At 47.6% G+C, this 17,196-nt stretch overlaps 5 protein-coding genes across 5 annotated transcripts; 3 read left to right on the top strand and 2 right to left on the bottom strand.

Annotated features, from left to right (window-relative positions):
• Positions 1–1,007: 1,007 nt before the first annotated feature.
• LACBIDRAFT_333763 (uncharacterized protein) lies at positions 1,008–2,802 on the bottom strand (the record flags this gene model as incomplete). Its single annotated transcript, XM_001888406.1, has 12 exons — positions 1,008–1,077; positions 1,162–1,189; positions 1,283–1,344; positions 1,377–1,458; positions 1,497–1,518; positions 1,627–1,642; positions 1,669–1,767; positions 1,910–2,021; positions 2,176–2,288; positions 2,414–2,487; positions 2,646–2,688; positions 2,768–2,802. The coding sequence occupies 12 exons, from the start codon at positions 2,800–2,802 to the stop codon at positions 1,008–1,010; spliced, it is 756 nt and encodes a 251-aa protein (XP_001888441.1).
• Positions 2,803–3,345: 543 nt separating this feature from the next.
• On the top strand, positions 3,346–4,868 carry LACBIDRAFT_333762 (uncharacterized protein; the record flags this gene model as incomplete). Its single annotated transcript, XM_001888459.1, has 7 exons — positions 3,346–3,401; positions 3,659–3,699; positions 3,887–3,921; positions 4,089–4,108; positions 4,239–4,301; positions 4,327–4,669; positions 4,749–4,868. The coding sequence occupies 7 exons, from the start codon at positions 3,346–3,348 to the stop codon at positions 4,866–4,868; spliced, it is 678 nt and encodes a 225-aa protein (XP_001888494.1).
• Positions 4,869–7,263: 2,395 nt separating this feature from the next.
• On the top strand, positions 7,264–7,855 carry LACBIDRAFT_312865 (uncharacterized protein). Its single transcript, XM_001888458.1, has 2 exons — positions 7,264–7,513; positions 7,583–7,855. The coding sequence occupies exons 1-2, from the start codon at positions 7,462–7,464 to the stop codon at positions 7,792–7,794; spliced, it is 264 nt and encodes an 87-aa protein (XP_001888493.1). The 5' UTR covers positions 7,264–7,461; the 3' UTR covers positions 7,795–7,855.
• A 4,853-nt stretch (positions 7,856–12,708) lies between these two features.
• On the bottom strand, positions 12,709–15,391 carry LACBIDRAFT_333760 (uncharacterized protein; the record flags this gene model as incomplete). Its single annotated transcript, XM_001888405.1, has 13 exons — positions 12,709–12,731; positions 12,809–13,029; positions 13,188–13,335; positions 13,571–13,573; positions 13,788–13,799; positions 13,868–14,015; positions 14,057–14,150; positions 14,244–14,255; positions 14,478–14,726; positions 14,768–14,781; positions 14,935–14,966; positions 14,989–15,317; positions 15,372–15,391. The coding sequence occupies 13 exons, from the start codon at positions 15,389–15,391 to the stop codon at positions 12,709–12,711; spliced, it is 1,305 nt and encodes a 434-aa protein (XP_001888440.1).
• A 362-nt stretch (positions 15,392–15,753) lies between these two features.
• LACBIDRAFT_333759 (uncharacterized protein) lies at positions 15,754–17,040 on the top strand (the record flags this gene model as incomplete). Its single annotated transcript, XM_001888457.1, has 1 exon — positions 15,754–17,040. The coding sequence occupies one exon, from the start codon at positions 15,754–15,756 to the stop codon at positions 17,038–17,040; it is 1,287 nt and encodes a 428-aa protein (XP_001888492.1).
• Positions 17,041–17,196: the final 156 nt, after the last annotated feature.

Raw genomic sequence — 17,196 nt, 5'->3', positions numbered from 1 at the left:
AACAATCATCTTAGACCAATCCTTGACATTTTTCTTAATGAGTTGGGGCTGAAAATATTTCACAAGGCGCTTCTCATGCCTACTAACACCATCCTAAAGAAATAAACAGAGCTTCTATTAGACAAGGATGTGAAACCCCCACACTTTTCTTGCTGTATGCAAAATGTATTTTTATTGGGGACTTTTCAAGTTATACCCAGTGACAATCTATTTGCTATCATGCTATACTTCAGGCATTGTTTAAAAGACATCCTGAGTCTCCATGGATCAATTCAAAAGGATGGTAGCATTTTTTCTTCTTGAAGAAAAGAAGGACCACTGCCGTAGATACTTGTTTACCTCCAGAAAACTCTGGAAATTAGCTTCTACAGACATTATGCAATGTTCATTTTAACATTTCTACCTACCTTTGTATTATACACACTACAAACATTGATAGGGAGTCATTTTACCTCATTCCAACAAATATATTAAGTGAAAAATACATAAATTGACAACAAGTTCGAATTTACCTTTTAGGGGAGGATATAGAATTTTCTAGCCCAAAGACTTTATGAAGCTCATAACAATAGTAGGGAGATCCAGTTTTCAAAATATCTCTTCCTCAAGTTGTTAATTGCTTCCAGTAGGTTGCAGTCATTCAGAATTTCTCACTTTGTCACATCCCATTTTTGGGAGTTGTCACAGTCAATGCCCTGCCTTATCCTGAGTTTTTATTTGTTCATCCCCAGACTTGGTATATACAATCTACACCTCTTTAGCTATGTTTCATGCACCAGAGTTTAGTTCTTAAAATGTCTGGTTCTTGTGTTATAGCACCAACTTTGTCCAAAAAATCATGTGACATTACTTTTGATCAGTTAGTGTACATACCAATCACAATAGCAAAAAAACTGACCACTGGATCATACTCTCCGTCTGGGAGTCGAACCCAGTCTCTGTGCATACTAGACACTTCCTCCACCACTTAATGATAGCACGCGTACTGCCGGTATACAAACGGAGATCTAGAGGGCAGGATGTAGGAGGATTTTTGTGAGGTTGAATAAATGAAGATTTTTGGGTCTAGAGATGATCCTGGAAAGATAGTTAGCTTAGGCAGGATATAGTGAGGGAATTTTATAAGCTCCGGTAGGATTCTTGTATGCGAAGCGTACTCACTCGTTCAACATGCCTCCAAAAGTTAGTACTAAATGTTCAAAAGTAAACGTACACGAGTAAGTAGATGGGTTTACTTGTTACCGAGAAACGACGAGGAAAAGAAGTGACAGAAAAAATTTACTATCATCCGAAGATCGAGAGCACCATTCTCCATCTGGGAGTCGAACCCAGTCTTTGTGCAGGCTAATCCGAACCGATATAGTAGGCACACGTACTGCCGGTACACGAACGGAGGGTTAGATGTGGGGAGTTGAACGAAGACTTGAATCATACCTCTGTAGGTGATAGTCGATATGCCTTCGATGGGATGTTTGTATTTTATGGGACATATTCACCTGTTCCAGATGCAACCTGAGACTACGTTGTGAATATGAAGAAGTAAGCGTAAGTAATGACAAGACAAAGATGAAAAAACTGTTACCACTTAGTCTCCATCGGGCAGTCGAACCCCGTCTTTGCGCGTACCATATATTCCTCGAACCTGTGTGGAAATAATAGCACACGTACTGCCGGTATACGAACGGAGGTTTGGATGTGTAAGGGCTTACACGGAACTTGAATGGGAAGTGGATGGGTGTGTGTTTTGTGATTGCGCAGTTGCAAGCACTGTGCCATTCATTAGCAAGCAGCAGTGACAACGAGGAAAAGAAATGATAAACTGGATTCATCCTCTCCGTCTGGGAATCGAACCCAGCCTTTGCGCGTACCAGCCTGAATGGAATTGGCAATGTGTAATAGGCACACGTACTTCCGGTATACGAATGGAGGGTTGGGTATGGCAGGGTTTATGGGGAGTTGAATGGGAGGTGGGTAGGTGGATGGGTGCGTGTTTTGTGATTGCCAAATGATTGCGCACTGTTCTGTGTTCATTAGCAGGCAGTGACAACGAGGAAAAGAAGCGATAACGACGCGCGATGTAAAAATCGCTTCAACGGATGCATCTTCTCCGTCTGGGAATTGAACCCAGTCTTTGCGCGGACTAGAATCTTTTTGCAGCATAGTAGGCACACGTACTGCCGGTATACGAACGGAGGGGTTGGATGTGGGAGGGTTTATGCGGGGCATGAATGGGAGGTTGGTAGGTGGGTGTTTTATTGGTTGGGACGGTGGGGGTAAAATCGAAGGAGCTGTAACGCGCAATGTAAAAATGGTCTTAGCATGCCCTTTGCATCCTCTCCGTCTGGAAGTCGAACTCAGTCTTTGTGCGCGTACTCTGCCACTATAAGCTGTCGACGATAGCGGGCACACGTACTGCCGGTATACGAATGGAGGGTTGGATGTGGGTAGGTTTATGCGGGGGTTGAAGGGGAGGTGTTTTGTGCTTACCTATTAGTTGGTACGCACAATTATGAAACGACGATGAGTTGCTGTAATTGACGACGAGAAAAACAAGGAGAGCCACTGCTGTAAATCTCCGCCTGGGAGTCGAACCCAGTTTCTGTGTGTCTGAGATCATGATATGGTACTTATGCACATGTACTTACCGATGTACGAGCGGAGATGGTTACAGATGGGACGTTTGAAAGCCTGTTAACACGAGAATCATATTCAGCTGGCGAAACAGATGTGAGGTAACTTCAAAAGTCTGGTGTGATTCTCAACGCACCCCTCATTATGCACTGTGCAATATCGAGCACCCATTGTCCTCACCCCTATCCAATCCGGGCCTGTAGGACAAGAACCTGACGAAATGACAAGAGAGATCTGAAAAATTGGTGTTGTCAAGGGCGCGAAATTGAAACTTGAAGGGTCGCCAGTTCAGCCCTTGCATGGTCCTCAAGGCTCACTCCTAGCAGCACGTTGGCAGTCTACTGGTGTTTGTAGCTGCTATTACATAATAGCAGGTGGCTATGTGCTTATGTGATAGCAGGTGGCTATGCATATGCTTATGTGATAGCAGGTGGCTATGCTTTTGCTTATGTGATAGCAATAATCTCCAGCCTGCTTCTGTAATACTTGCCCTCTCTGCCGTCTTCCACTACATTTTTACATCATATAAAATCGACATTATACTGAGATTATTACATGAGTATGAGCTACCAAATTTTTATGCATTTTACTGTTCAAAAAATTGTTAAATCAGCAACATCAGTTGAAATTGACATTTTTGAATTCTGAACTTGCTACTGTGCCATTTTTATCAATTCAACAGTCACAGGTCATAGGCCATTTACAACTACCAAAATGGCATGTGGGGTTATGGCAATTTTTGGTCAACTGCCAAAACAACTGGAAAAATTGTAAAGAAATCCCATAGAAATAACCCTGAGAAATCCAACAGACATTTCTCATGTTTTGGACAAAATTAACTCCTGAGTACAAGAATTTGAAGTCTTGAAATAAAAGAGTAATACCTCATTGCTTTGATAAACATAATTTTAAATTGTGGCTTGTTAATCTTCTGAAATTTCAACTGAAGCTTTGGATAGATTATGTCTTTCTGTATAAGATATTTTCAAGCACTTGCATAAGTCTTACACTTGACTGTATCACCCAGAAAATTTTACCCTATCTACTGGAAAGAATATTGTACAGCTGGTGTGTCCCTTGTTTTTTTCCCCCTTGTTTAGATGGTTGTATGATTATCTGGGATGGAGATTCTGATGACTTTTAGTTGTGTACAAAGCTTATGCATGAGAGAAAAACCAAGATCCAGAGCAAAGCTGCAATTATATGGAATGGTAATCATGCAAAGGGAAACAGGATGAGATTTTTCATTTTATAGCATCACATGTCATAGTTTCACATATGAAAACTACTGTAAGTTATCATCAAACTTTCAGAAACAAAATCACAATGCCAGGTTGTAGATGTACAAAGAAAGAATCCTGTTTGGTCAAAACTAATTCAACATCAAAGTGGAAGTGCTTCACATGCACCCCACCAAAAAAAAAAGGGTTAGTTACTCCAACCTACATCCTTGAAAGTGCTCCAGAGCTGCCCAGATGTAGGTGGAAATGGAAGGATGGGCTAGTAGTTTACAGCTCATGTATAGAAGATAAGATAAGATAAGAAATATTCTCTTTTCTTTCGCTTTTTTCCTCTTTTTATTTTATTTTATTTTATTTATGTAATAGCAGCTACAAACACCAGTACCCTGCCAGCACGTTCCAAAGTGTACCTGCACCAGCTCAATCCGCGTAAGCCCAGCTGACGTTGTTGAAGCCTCGAGGCGACATCGGAACTTGAAGCTAGAAGTTGGCGCCAGGCTAGCAACAGGCTAGAAGCAGAGAGACAGGGGACACGTGACAAACGCGAACGTGGTATTGCTTGGTTTGGCCTGCTCGATACGACCAACATCCCCCAATTAACGTCGATCCAGCGCAAGTCGCTGCCGACGTGCACGCTCTCTCTCGCTAGTGTCTCTGCTCATACCGGGAAACATCGCATGGCGGTTGATCTGCCTCACCACGCTTGTGTTCAAGCCAACGTCGTTCCGTTTCCTTCTTCTGTTGCTGCTGCAGGCGGGGGTACTCATGCGCTATTACGCTCGTCACCAACCCTCCCCGTGAGGCCTAGACCTAGGATATCGTCGTCCCCCTCGATTCGCCGTAAAAAATAAGCACCTCGCCTTCTTCTAGTGTTAGTCCGCCAACTACGCCAACACCACCACCACGGAAATGCCCTCGCCCGACGACGGTGTCCAAGTCGATCTTGAAGCCCACCACTACGCCTCTGCCCGGAGGAAGAGATGGATCCGTTTTTGAAGGATGAGGATGAGGAGGTGAAGGACGTGGATGATAGGATGGACGTGGAGGTCGAGTCTGGTACCCCGTCCCTTCTTCCTCGTGTACGCCAGTGCCTCTTCGGAACGCTCCGCCGCCTCCAAAGGTACACTTCCCATCCGACCTACCAACCCAAACACGCTTCCACCATGTCAACATCACCTCCCCGCCCTTCTTCATCTCCCACACATCGCCCATCGCCCTCTCCTCCCAGTTCAACCTGACTCCACAGCTCGACGACGGGATATTGCCGATGAAGGGGCGACCTCGCAGAAGATGGATTGCCCTGCATAGCGGTGGATGAGGATCCACTGGTCTCCATCAACGAAGATAACGCACTTCACGCGGACTCTTCCGACGAGACAACGTTCACACCTTGACATTCAATCTCTTCCGCATCCGAATCGACTGCTCACGAAGACGGGGATGTAAGCGGAGGCTTGGAGCTTGATCTTCGAAGATGGCCATGATCAAGGAGAATGACAATAGGGCGGGTGACGGCAGGGTGGACGTTGTCAGCGCATGATGTGTACGTTGAAAATACCATGCACGTAACACTCATATGATGCTGATCATCATAACCACAACAGGTCGACGTTGTGAGTGCGGATGTTGAGGAAGCTGTCATTGTGGACTTTGAGGTATGGATTGACAATGAGCGCCGAATCGGTTAGAGGCCTGTGTTGACGAATAGCGTTTCTCAGTGCTTTGCGTGGTCGATGGGGAGGTGCATGTACTCGCCGATGTACTAACAAAGAAATTGAATATAGGTACTTTTCTCAAGTGTTGAGCGTAACTCGTCATCGGACTAATGATTGGAATTGACGAGCTGTTAGCGAGACACCAATAAAAATGCTTTTTTTAAAAAACTGTACTGGCTGATCCAAGCTCGAGGAGCTCGGATGCATGAAGGAGTACTACCTAACTCTTCCCCCCCCAGTGTCAAGTGAACCCTTTGTCTCGGAATTGAAGCCCGTGCATGAGAACGCACTATCCGTCTGACAATCGAACCGAGCTTTTTCGCGAACAATCATAATTTTTGTAGAGGGATCGAGATGGGAGGAATTTTTTTGGGGTTGGATAGGTGGTTTTCAGGTCTGCGTGACGACCGTGAAAGTCAGTTTTGTCGTCATTTCAATGAAGTCAAAAATCAAATATACACACCAATCAAAAAAACTGACCCTTCAAGGATCATACTCTCCGTCTGGGAGTCGAACCCAGTCTCTGTGCATACTAGTCACTTCTTCCACCACTTGATGATAGCACTCGTACTGCCGGTATACGAACGGAGATCTAGAGGGCAGGATGTAGGAGGATCTTTGTGAGGTTGAATAGATGAGGATTTTTGGGGCTAGAGATGATCCTGGAAAGATAGTTAGCTCGGGCAGGATATTGATCAAATATTGATGGTTCGCATACACTGTGCAAGTTTCACAATCCAATAGTGCCTATTTAGAAACAGTCGTATAGGACTAAGTAGATGGGTTTACGTTGTTCCCAATCGATCGACGCAAAGGAAAAGAAGTGACGAGGAAAAAAATTCCTCTTATCCGAAAATCGAGAGCACCATTCTCCATCTGGGAGTCGAACCCAGTCCTTGTGCATGCTAATCCGAACCAATATAGTAGGCACACATACTGCCAGTATACGAACGGAGGGTTAGATGTGGGGAGTTGAACGAAGGATTGAATCATACCTATGTAGGTGATAATCAATAAGCTTTGGTGGGATGTTTGTATCACCTCAGGCCTGACGCTTCTGAGTGACAGAAGGCCTCAGAGGCCAATTCTTTGTCTGGTAGGAATTGGCCTCTGGGGGTCATTCCCGCTCTATCACTACACGTCAAATCCAAATTGATTCAGTGATCGCTTCCTTTGATGTCTAAAAATAACCTGAGTGTCAGGGTGACAGACAGTTGTTCACTTTCCGCCGAAAACCTTAATTCTTAAAATGGTAAAACATCACGTGAGTCCGGCGACCAACATAACCGAGTGTTCGTCGAAATTTTCTTAAGGTCGTGAACTTTCGTCTCCTGCCTTCTCACCACTCCAATGCCACTTCCAAATCATTCTTACTTGCGTACACGTAATTTCAACGATGGTAGATTTTCATACAAATCAATATACGAAGAAATCGCCACAAAACGGCTCAAGCACTTGGAGGATAGGTATGTGGGGAGTGGAAATACTGGTTTCCCATGGCGATAGGGCTTGACGATATGTACTGATACCTATTGTAAATTCCAGGAACTGGGTAACCAGATGGAACCCACATCGGCGCTGGGTGTAGAGGAACTGGCATCGGTGGCTGCAGAAGAGCGGTTGGTGCTGGAAGGAGAGTTGGATGCGCCGTGTGGCTAGTTACAGGCGTGGTCGATGTTGAAGTTCGCGAGCCAGATCCACATTCCTTCGCTTTCTTCCCGCTCGCTACCCTCGCTCCATATGCCTGGTCCCCCAGTCGTTTCCGTCCAGTCTTGATTGCTGGCATGACTTTCTTGGTCTCGTTCCAGGTGCGTACATTTGGTGCCACTTGTTGAGAGGCCGGAAGCACACCAGCCTTAGAGAGCGGTCCCGAAATGTTTAAGCATTCGTCGAGGGCGGTGTTGAGGTTTGCGAGAGAAAAACGTGGTTCGTCAATTTCTCTAAGCCTTGCGGCTACTCTTTCAAGTTTCTGAATTGTGTCATTATGACTTCCAGGACCAATCTTCGGGCTTGATCCCTCGACAGGCCGTGAAGGAGTAGAAGGGGATGGTGGGAGGTTTTCGAGTGGGGAGGCTGTCGAATCGAAGAGCGGCGCGTCCGCGCTAGGAATACTAAAGAAAATCTGGACGGCACACATGTGCTTGCAAAAGCGTATGCGGGGGAATACAGGACAGCTACAAAGATACAAATCGAGGTCAATTTCATAGTTCTTATCCGGATTAGTGTGTGATGGGGCAATAAAATGACTATCGTCAATTTTCTGACGTTTTTTTTGTGAGCTAGCATGAATTGAGACTGATCTAGTAATGCGTACCGTAATAGAAATGTGCGCATATTGTTCGGTGGCAAGTTTGGCCACCTCCTTTCGTGCCGACACCTCAAGATTTGCACCCTGGAAACCGATCTCTTGACGCGACTGCTTCAATCTATAATGAGGAAGTACTTCATTGACAAGACAGTGAAGAAGGTGGTCCATTCGGTGATTTCGCTTGCCATGAAGAAATTTACCCTTCAAGACATGATGCCATGCCTCAAGGAGCATGTTGGTATCGATGTCTTCATGAATATTTCGGCCTTTCCGATAGACGTTCGACCACATTTTTTTGTAGCGTTCCGGAAGCCAGGTAGTCTCGAGGTACTTTACAAACGGCTTGGGGGACAGCTCCTTGATCTTGCGCCACATTTCGTCAAACTCTGTTGAGCTCGAGACACGTACCCAGGCCTTCAGAAGCTTCCAGAGCTCAGGGTGATCACCGATCCGTAGATGTTGCTGCCAGGCATGGAGAACATGCCACCAACAGAGAAATATCACCGCAGCAACCCAGACCTTTACACATGAATTGATCTGAGCGTGGTCTCGGTCAGACATCACGTTCCGAGGGTTCACGGAGGGGTTTCGCATGAAAATGAGTTTGATGAAATAGGTGATTGTTTCTTCAGTTCCCTTTGAAGCCAGCATCCAAGCGACAGGGATCCCGTGGCCCCAGTAGTCGCGTACCATAATTGTTGTAAGATTGAGATTGCGGTAGACAGTTGTATTGTGAGTCGCGTCGACCCCTACAAGGTGATTGCCGAACTTTTGATACATCTTCTCTTGCCATCGAGTCTGAATCATCAGGGAAAAGGTATCCGCCTCGAGATTAGACCCTAACGGAGGTGGGTCTGATGTTCCTTTGAAGCCAAGCAGTGCGCCTTGATCTCGCAGTCGCTCTACCCATGCTAACGTTGATTGTCCGTCGTCAGAATGGAGTCTCGTTGTTTCTGCGTCAATATCCTTTTTTAAGCGGTATATATCTGACATTGTAATAAAAAAATCACGACGAAGATTTTGATCTGTCTCATTGTCGTCCTGCTGATAAACACCTTGATGAACCAACGTGAGCTAAACATGATGAGAAGTTAGAACGCAACTGTCAATTTGATTAAAGCCCAAATTCCCTTACAATGTGGGGCGGTTCAACACCCAAGCGAAGTAGGCCTGCAATAAACTCTCGAGTCTCTGTTGAAATGCGCACATATGGCAGATTAGCGTTTCCAGTGTCGTGGTTGTGTACTGCATCATAGAACCCAAGAACAGTTGAAGATCCAGGGTATGTTTTGACACGAAGGGAGCCAGGGCAGTCCATACGTTTGTTTGGGACCTTTCGATGCCATTCAGGATGCTTTTTTCGATAGGTCTTGACACCGCCGCTTCCATGTCGTGAGCACAAGTAATAGAATGTCGCCTTGAAGGTATTGCCATCACCGTGAACAGTCTTTGAAAGTCGCAACTCAACTGTTTTCTCCGCTTGCTCACGCTTCAGCCAAGAACCGAACTCTTCCCAGGTTTCCCATCTGTTGGTGAACTTCTCTCGAGCCAAGTCATATTCAAGACATCCTAAGGCTGGTATCGAGGAAGGGGGCGGCGCGTGCACTCGAAAGTTCAGGAATCCGCTATTAGAATCCAGGGTAGAGAACCGAGAAGAAGGAGCACAAGCCAGCCTATTAGACAGATTATCGGTGAAGGCATTTGCGCCAGGTGACAGCAGAGGTGCAGGCGCGAGCGTTTGTAAGGGCGAGCAGTCTGTTGGAATCCCTCGGATGACAGTTGTGCGGGGTTTCAGAGCATCGATGTTTTGCGGAGACCTGTCCTGAGCAGTTGATGGTGGAACAGAATGGGCGTTATGTGGCTCCAACCGTGAAATTAACAAAGCGTGGCCAATGGCTGGTGGGAAGAGAGATTCAAAAGATGGTGACTCAAATGGGGGAGGCGCAAGTTTGAAAGAGAGGTGCGACATGATTAAGAGGAATATACAAATAAAGGGAAGAAAAAGATAGAATACATAAGGTATCGCTGAGGATGAGGATGGGCGGGATGGATGGGGTTGCGCTGAGGTGGACGCGTTCGACGCGTCTCTTCGGAGTCTCTCAAGCTTTTCGCCGGTCATGTGATGTTGATCCTTTTTGGGATTAAGGTTTTCGGCGGAATCTCAAAAGTGGTTCGACGCGTCTCTTCGGAGTCTCTCAAGCTTTTCGCCGGTCATGTGATGTTGATCCTTTTTGGGATTAAGGTTTTCGGCGGAATCTCAAAAGTGGTGACAGACCGTAAGCGGCGCGATCAGCGGCCGTGGCGCTCGTCGCTCGTTGCCCAGCGCCAGTAGCTATGCCTCCTGCTCGATTTGTAGGCATTCATCCCAAAAACTTGGGTATCTTTGCCAAGAATAGATACATACCTGCAATGGGGCAAAATCTGGAGGTCTAACAGTGGTAATTTATCCATGATTCCAATACTAATACCCCCCTTCTTGGTCAATCTCTAAAAACAAAAACATCGGTGGGCAGTAGTCAAGGGTTCCATGAGAATTCTATAACAGGTCATAGGGAGAGGCCTTGCCTTGGCAACGGGTGCGTCTCCCTGCAAGAACACCTTGCGCTCGCGGTATCTGGAATTTTCTCATAGTTTAAACTCCCCATCGTCGGTAGACCTTGGACCCACACCCACTTCATTCCCTTCCTCGCATGTCTGGTATTTTTTCATATCAATATATGAAGTTAACAGGAAAATGAAGCCCGTTGACAGTCGTCTGTCAAAAAAGAGAGGTATTTCATTTGTTTTTTAGTGACTTGCCATCAAAGGATATCACCAAAATTCTATCTATAGAGATATGGCGACATCTTGAAACATCTGAAACATAATAGTAACCATCTCGAACTTGGTGCCAATTTGTAGACGCGAGGTTTTGTCGAGTAACAACGTCTTCATGCAATCACAAACCGCATGGGCGGAAATGCGCCATTCGTTTGTAAAATAAAATTCAAGTCGTGTTATATAGCTATGTTGAAGTATGGCGATGTACTTCGTATTCAAAAGCGAACTCTCAAGTTGAGAATCAGACGATGTGCTCAAAGATTTTTATGTTTTATCACTATACTTACTCCTCCTCCAATTTTCTTCAGCCAACCAACCCAAGGGAAAGTTCTTTTTAGGCAGGAAGCCGTTATCTGCAAGGGAACTTGAAGGTTCAAGGGTAGTCTGTCGAAGCCAGCATCTGTAGAAAGAATTTTGCGGTCCTGCTACAAATTAGGTGGAGTGAAATTCTCTTATTCACAGGTTATCTAGCCCAGTTTCATTGGGAAAATTGTGAAGGCTGGTCGTTGAGTAGCTGAAAGTATTAAGAATTGATTTACGGCGCCATTTCTGAGGTGGTGCGGGGGAGTGAGCCTGAACTTACATTTTTGCGGAGTAAAAGTCAGACTACATCAAAGGTTGGCAAAGAATATCGCCTTAAGAACCGTAAACACAGGTCTGGCCTACGAAAGCTGCACATTTGTGAAATTCTTCCCAGGTGCAATTCAACTTGACCCAGACCTCGATTATAATCCCACATGAGCAGAATGGCACGAGTATCTGTGAGTGCCAAGGTTGTCTGTTTTCTGGCATCCCGAAGTTTCCGTACTCTCCGTGAATCTTGTCCTCATTTTTGTTGGATTCAACAGACGCATGCCGACGTATTATGAAGAAGTTCGTAATGCCATTCACTCATAATCTACGCTACGTAGAAGTACGGTTCGAGCAGGTGATCGTATGATGCATTCCTTAAATGTGTGCTGTGACATACAAAACATTACAACATAAGTACTATACTTCGACGCCAGGAACGAAGCGCCAACATTCAAGGGAGCCTGTGGTCGAAATTACACCCAGTCAGCCCCACAAGAACCCAGTTACCCGGTGAAGGGAACGAAGTGAGTGCGTCAATCTTGTATGACGCCAATGTTCATGTGAGGAGAGAGATGGATGGATGGATGAAAGTGTCGTTCGTTGAGTAGCTGTGGCGATCTACGTCAAGTCTTGAAGGTTGATTGGCCTGTGATAGTAGGGTGGCCGATCTGACTGCTTGACAAACAGGAATGGGTAATGAAGGATAAGGGCGCAAATTTCTCGCATGTCGGCTTCTTGAGTGTTTTAGATGAAGTATCCAGAAACAGGGTAGCGAGACTGGCCTTTCTGATCCACCAAGACCAAATATGGGATGCCCGATGTGTGTTAACCCTGTTCGGACAGTGGTAACCCCCCAAGAACAAGTGATATTGGCGCGTGCCTACCCGAAGGTTATACATACCACACATACCCCCCGGGAACAGGATATCAGCGGCGGCGTGAATCCCTGTTTGGTGACGTAGAATGATGCATGAGGAGGGTAGGCGGGGTGAGTGGTTGGTGCACAAATATGTTACCCGAGTGTAGGTAGTTCGTTGTTGGGTTTGTCGCTAGCTAGTCGCCGTAGTAGAAAGCTAGTGCTCTGCGCTCAGCGCTCGCTGTTCGGTGACATAGCATGCTGTACAAGAGACATAAGCGGAGAAAGTGGGTGGTGGGCAATATGTCAGTGAAGGTGGAGGTCGTTCGTCATCAGAAGGTTCGTCGCTGGAAGCGAGCACAAGCGCTCACGTGCAGCGTGTGTCCGGACAACGGCAACCATCAGCCGGAGCTATTTTGGAACGACAGCGTGCGCAGTGACAGGATCACCCCCCTCAGAGGCCAATTACCACCAGACAAAAAATTGGCCTCTGAGGCCCCCTAGCGCTTAAGAAGCGCCAGGCCCGAGGTGGTTTGTATTTGGTTTGTATTTTACGGGACATATTCACCCACTCCAGATGCAACAGACTATGTTGTGAATATGAAGAACCAAGCGTAAGTAATGACAATGACAAGACAGTGATGAAAAAACAGTTACCACTTACGCTCCGTCTGGGAGTTGAACCCCGTCTTTGAGTGTACCATGATACCATCCTCAATGCCGTGAATAATAAATAGTAAGCGCACGTACTGCCCGTATACGAATGGAGAGTTGGATGTAGGAGGGTGTATGTAGGCCTTGAATGGGAGTGTGCTTTGCGATTGCCAATTGGCCGCAAGCACTGGTGTGCACGATTGGTGGGTTGCATCAGCGATGGCGGATTCTCTGCGATTTTATGGCCCATTCCGCATGCCCCAAACTAAGTACTACGTCATTAGTATCAAGAAACAAGCAAGAATCGCTTCATTAGCAAGCGACGATGAGAAGAAGCGACCACGATGTCTCGACACCCGCCTGCTCCTGATGAGCACTTGAGCACCCACCCGCAAGCAGGAAGCTGTGACGCGCGACTTGGATGTAAAAATTGGTCGACATGCCATTTACGAGTGTCCGTCTGGGAATCGAACCCAGTCTTTGCGCGTACTTCTTTTAATGCAGACACAGATAGTAGGCCTATAGTAGGCACACGTACTGCCGGTATACGAACGAAGAGTTAGCTATGGGAGGGTTTATGCCGAGTTGAATGGGAGGTGGGTAGGCGGGTGTTTTGTGATTGCCAATTGCAGGTACAAATATTCAAAGGAGCTGTGACTCGGATGCGGCATGAAAAAATGTATCGGATATGTCAATCCTCTTCTCCGTCTGGGAATCGAACCCAGTCTTTGTGCGAACCGTTCAACGAACCCATGTGGCAATAGTAACACACGTACTGCCGGTATACGAACAGAGGGTTAGATGTAGAAGGTTTATGCAGAACTTGAATGGGAGGTGGATGGGTAGGCGGGTGTTTTGTGTTTTGTGATTGCCAATTGCAGGTACGAATCGAGGGGACTGTGACTCGGATGCAAGATGTAAAAATTGGCCAAACAGGCTATTCTCCTTTATCCTTTTCGTCGGGAATCGAACCCAGTCTTTGCGCGTACCATCAGTCAAACCTGTCTGATAATAGTAGGCACACGTACTGCCAGTATACGGACGGAGGGTTGGATGTGGGAGGGCTTACGCGGAACTTGAAGGGGAACGAGGTAGATGGGTGCATGTTTTGCGATCACCAATTGATCGGGAAGCTGTAAAATTGGGTCGAATATGTTTAGCGCCTCTTCTCCGTCTGGGAATCGAACCCAGTCTTTGCGTGTACCCATCCATCGAGTCTGTCTGGGAATAGTAGCACACGTAATGCCAGTATACGAACGGAGGATTGGATGTGTAAGGGTTTATGGGGCGTTGAATGGGAGGTAGATGGGTGCGTGTTTTGTGTTGCCAATTGCGAGTACAAATCGAGGGGACTGTGACTCGAATGCAAGATGTAAAAAATTGGCCAAACAGGCTATTCTCCTATATCCTTTCCGTCGGGAATCGAACCCAGTCTTTGCGCGTACCATCCATCAAGTCTGTCTGGGAATAATAGCACACGTAATGCCATTATACGAACGGAGGGTTACATGTGTAAGGGTTTACGTGGAACTTGAATGGGAGGTGGATGGGTAGGCGGGTGGTTTGTGATTGCCAATTGGAGGTACAAATCGAGGGAGCTATGACGCGCGATGTAAAAACTGGTCGAGTTGGCACACCATCCTCTCCGTCTGGGAATCGAACCCAGTCTTTGCGCGTACCTCATACCCGTCTGGGAATGGTAGCACACGTACTGCCGGTATACGAACGGAGGGTTTGTTGTGTAAGGGTTATGCGGTCTTGAATGGGAGGTGGGTGGGTAGGCGGGTGTTTTGTAATCGTCAATTGCAGGTACAAATCGAGGGAGCTGTGACCGTGACTCGGATGCGCGATTGTAAAAATTGGTTCGAGCTTTGACACCTCTGTCTGGGAATCGAACCCAGTCTTTTCGCGCGAACCATTCAGCGAGCCTGCCTGGAAATAGCAGCACATGTACTGCCGGTATACGAACGGAGGGTTACATGTCTAATGGCTTACGCAGTCTTGAATGGGAGGTGGGTGGGTAGGCGGGGGTTTTGTGATTGCCGATTGGTTGGGGAGCTGGAGGTATAAATCCAGGGAGCTGTACAAAAATGGGTTGATAATGTTGACGGCCTCTTCTCCATCTGGGAATCGAACCCAGTCTTTGTGCACGTACTTGCTATTTCTATCTGTCATAGCGGGCACACGTACTTCCGGTATACGAACGGAGGGTTGGGTATGGGGAGGTTATGTGGGCTTCAAGGAGAGGTGGGTGGGTAGGCGGGTTGTGATTGTCAATTAGTTGGGTATTGGCGTGCACGATTGAAACGATGGTGGTGGTGCTGTAATTGACGACGAGAGAAAAAGAGAGATACAGTATATAATGCCTCAATCTTCGCCTGGGAGTCGAACCCAGTTTCTGTGTGTCCGATATCATGATGTCGCAGATATTTGTGCAGATGTACTTGCCGGTGTATGTGTGGAGACGGTTACAGATGGGACGTTGGGTAGCCTGTTGAACGTGAACGAAAATCATGCAGCTGGCGAGACGGATGTGAGGTAACGTCAAAAAACTCGCGTGATTCTGAACGCACCCCTCGTCGACGTTAGGCATTGTTTAATATCCAGCACCCATTGTCCGCACCCCTATAACCCCAGCCTGTAGGACAAGAGATTCAAGTGTCGTCAAGGCCGCGAAATTGAAACAAGGGTCGCCAATTCGGCCCTTGCATTGTCCTCGAGGCTCACTCTCTAGCAGCACGTTCCCAAAGTCTACCTGCACCAGCTCAATTCACCCCAGTGGCGTAGGAGCCCAGCTGACGTTGTTGAAGCCTCGAGGCGCGACGGAACTTGAGAGAGCAATGGGGGACACGTGACAAACGCGTCCGCGTACCTGATGGGGTTGATCTGATCTCTTATAAAAGCCAGGCGTTGTTATTTTTGTCCTTGGTTCCCCTTCCTCCCTTGTCCCCCGTGATGACTGGCTTGCTGCTCGATACGACCAACGTCCCCCGATCCACCTCGATCCAGCGCAAGTCGCTGCCGACGTGCACGCTCTCTCTCGCCAGCGTCTCTGCTCATACCGGGAAACATCGTATGGCGGTTGATCTGCCTCACGTCCAAGCGAACGTTGTTCCGTTTCCGTCTGTTGCTGGAGGCGGGGGCACACATGCGCTATTACGCTCGTCACCGACTCCTGTGAGGCCTCGACCTCGGATATCGACGTCCGTGACGTCCCCCTCGATTCGCCGTAAACGCTCAGCATCCCGAATCACCTCGCCTTCTTCTAGTGTTAGTCCGCCAACTACGCCAACGACACCACCACGGAAACGCGCTCGCACCACTGGGGTTTCCAAGTCGATCTTGAAGCCCGCCACTACGCCTGCTGCGCCTCCACCCCGTCGAGCACCCACCGCTGAAATCAAGCTCAACGCGTGTATCTATCATACGATTTTCGCGCTTGGGATGAAGAGGCACGCTGGCAAGCGCCGTCTTGCCAGCACCACGCCAAGGTGTACATCCCCCACCCCAGGCTCCTCGTCCCCTGGATTCGACGACTCAGACGACTCGGACCTCGACTCCGAAATCGAAGAAGAGCTAGAGACGGCGGTTCACCATGCGTTATTGGAAGAACAGGATATAAAGCTTTCCTTGAAGCTTCGGTGTTTTTTGTTGAAGAATGGGATTGATCCTCGAGGTGTTGTTTTTCAGGTTGAGAGGGAGGAAGAGATGGATCCGTTTTTGAAGGATGAGGATGATAGGATGGACGTGGAGGTTGAGTCTGGTATTCCCTCCGTCCCTCCTTCTTCTCCGTGTACGCCAGTGGCACTTCGGAACGCTCCGCTCCCTCCAAGTTCTGCTCCACTTCCACGGGTCCACTTCCCGTCTGATTTACCACCACGCACCATGTCAACATCACCTCCCCGCCCTTCTTCCTCAACACATCGCCCATCCACCCCAACTAAGGCACCCCCCCTCCCACCTCCCTCCCACTTAACAGCCATCCTCCTCCTCCGAAACGCAGGTAAGCAGAGGCAGCGCTATCGTTCCATTCTCGCTCGGTGTCCCTCTTCTTTGGATGGGACGGGGTTGGGGTTGGCGAGGGGGAGGAAATCGCCTTTGCGTGGTGTCTTTTTGCGAGCTGAGGTGGAATGGGAGAAAGAGGAGGGTGGATGGGAGGAGGGAAGTGAGGGATCGGTGCTTGAGGATGTGTTGATGGCTATGATGGTTGAGGATGAGGGGATGGATGTTGATTTGGATTGAGGGTGTTTCGAGATGTTCCATCTTGCCATGAGTTCACGACGCCTATCTTCCTCCCATCCTCCTTTGCCTAGGTTCACTGGCCCTCTTCCAGCTCCTCACAATCATCTTCACCCTCGCTTACCCGCTTTTCTCCGCATCCAGCCGTGTAACACTCCA

The sequence above is a fragment of the Laccaria bicolor genome, genomic scaffold (genome assembly GCF_000143565.1).
Source record: "Laccaria bicolor S238N-H82 LACBIscaffold_55 genomic scaffold, whole genome shotgun sequence".
Classification (NCBI taxonomy): domain Eukaryota; kingdom Fungi; phylum Basidiomycota; class Agaricomycetes; order Agaricales; family Hydnangiaceae; genus Laccaria; species Laccaria bicolor.
Note: the sequence above shows the minus strand (reverse complement) of the source record. Positions and strands in the feature narration are given on the sequence as shown.

Excerpts from the sequence above, each read along its gene's own strand:
- LACBIDRAFT_312865 (XM_001888458.1), top strand. The coding sequence starts at position 7,462 with ATGTTTAAGCATTCGTCGAGGGCGGTGTTGAGGTTTGCGAGAGAAAAA. Across the intron at positions 7,514-7,582 it reads GTTTGCGAGAGAAAAACGTG|GACCAATCTTCGGGCTTGAT; the intron begins GTTCGTCAATTT and ends TATGACTTCCAG.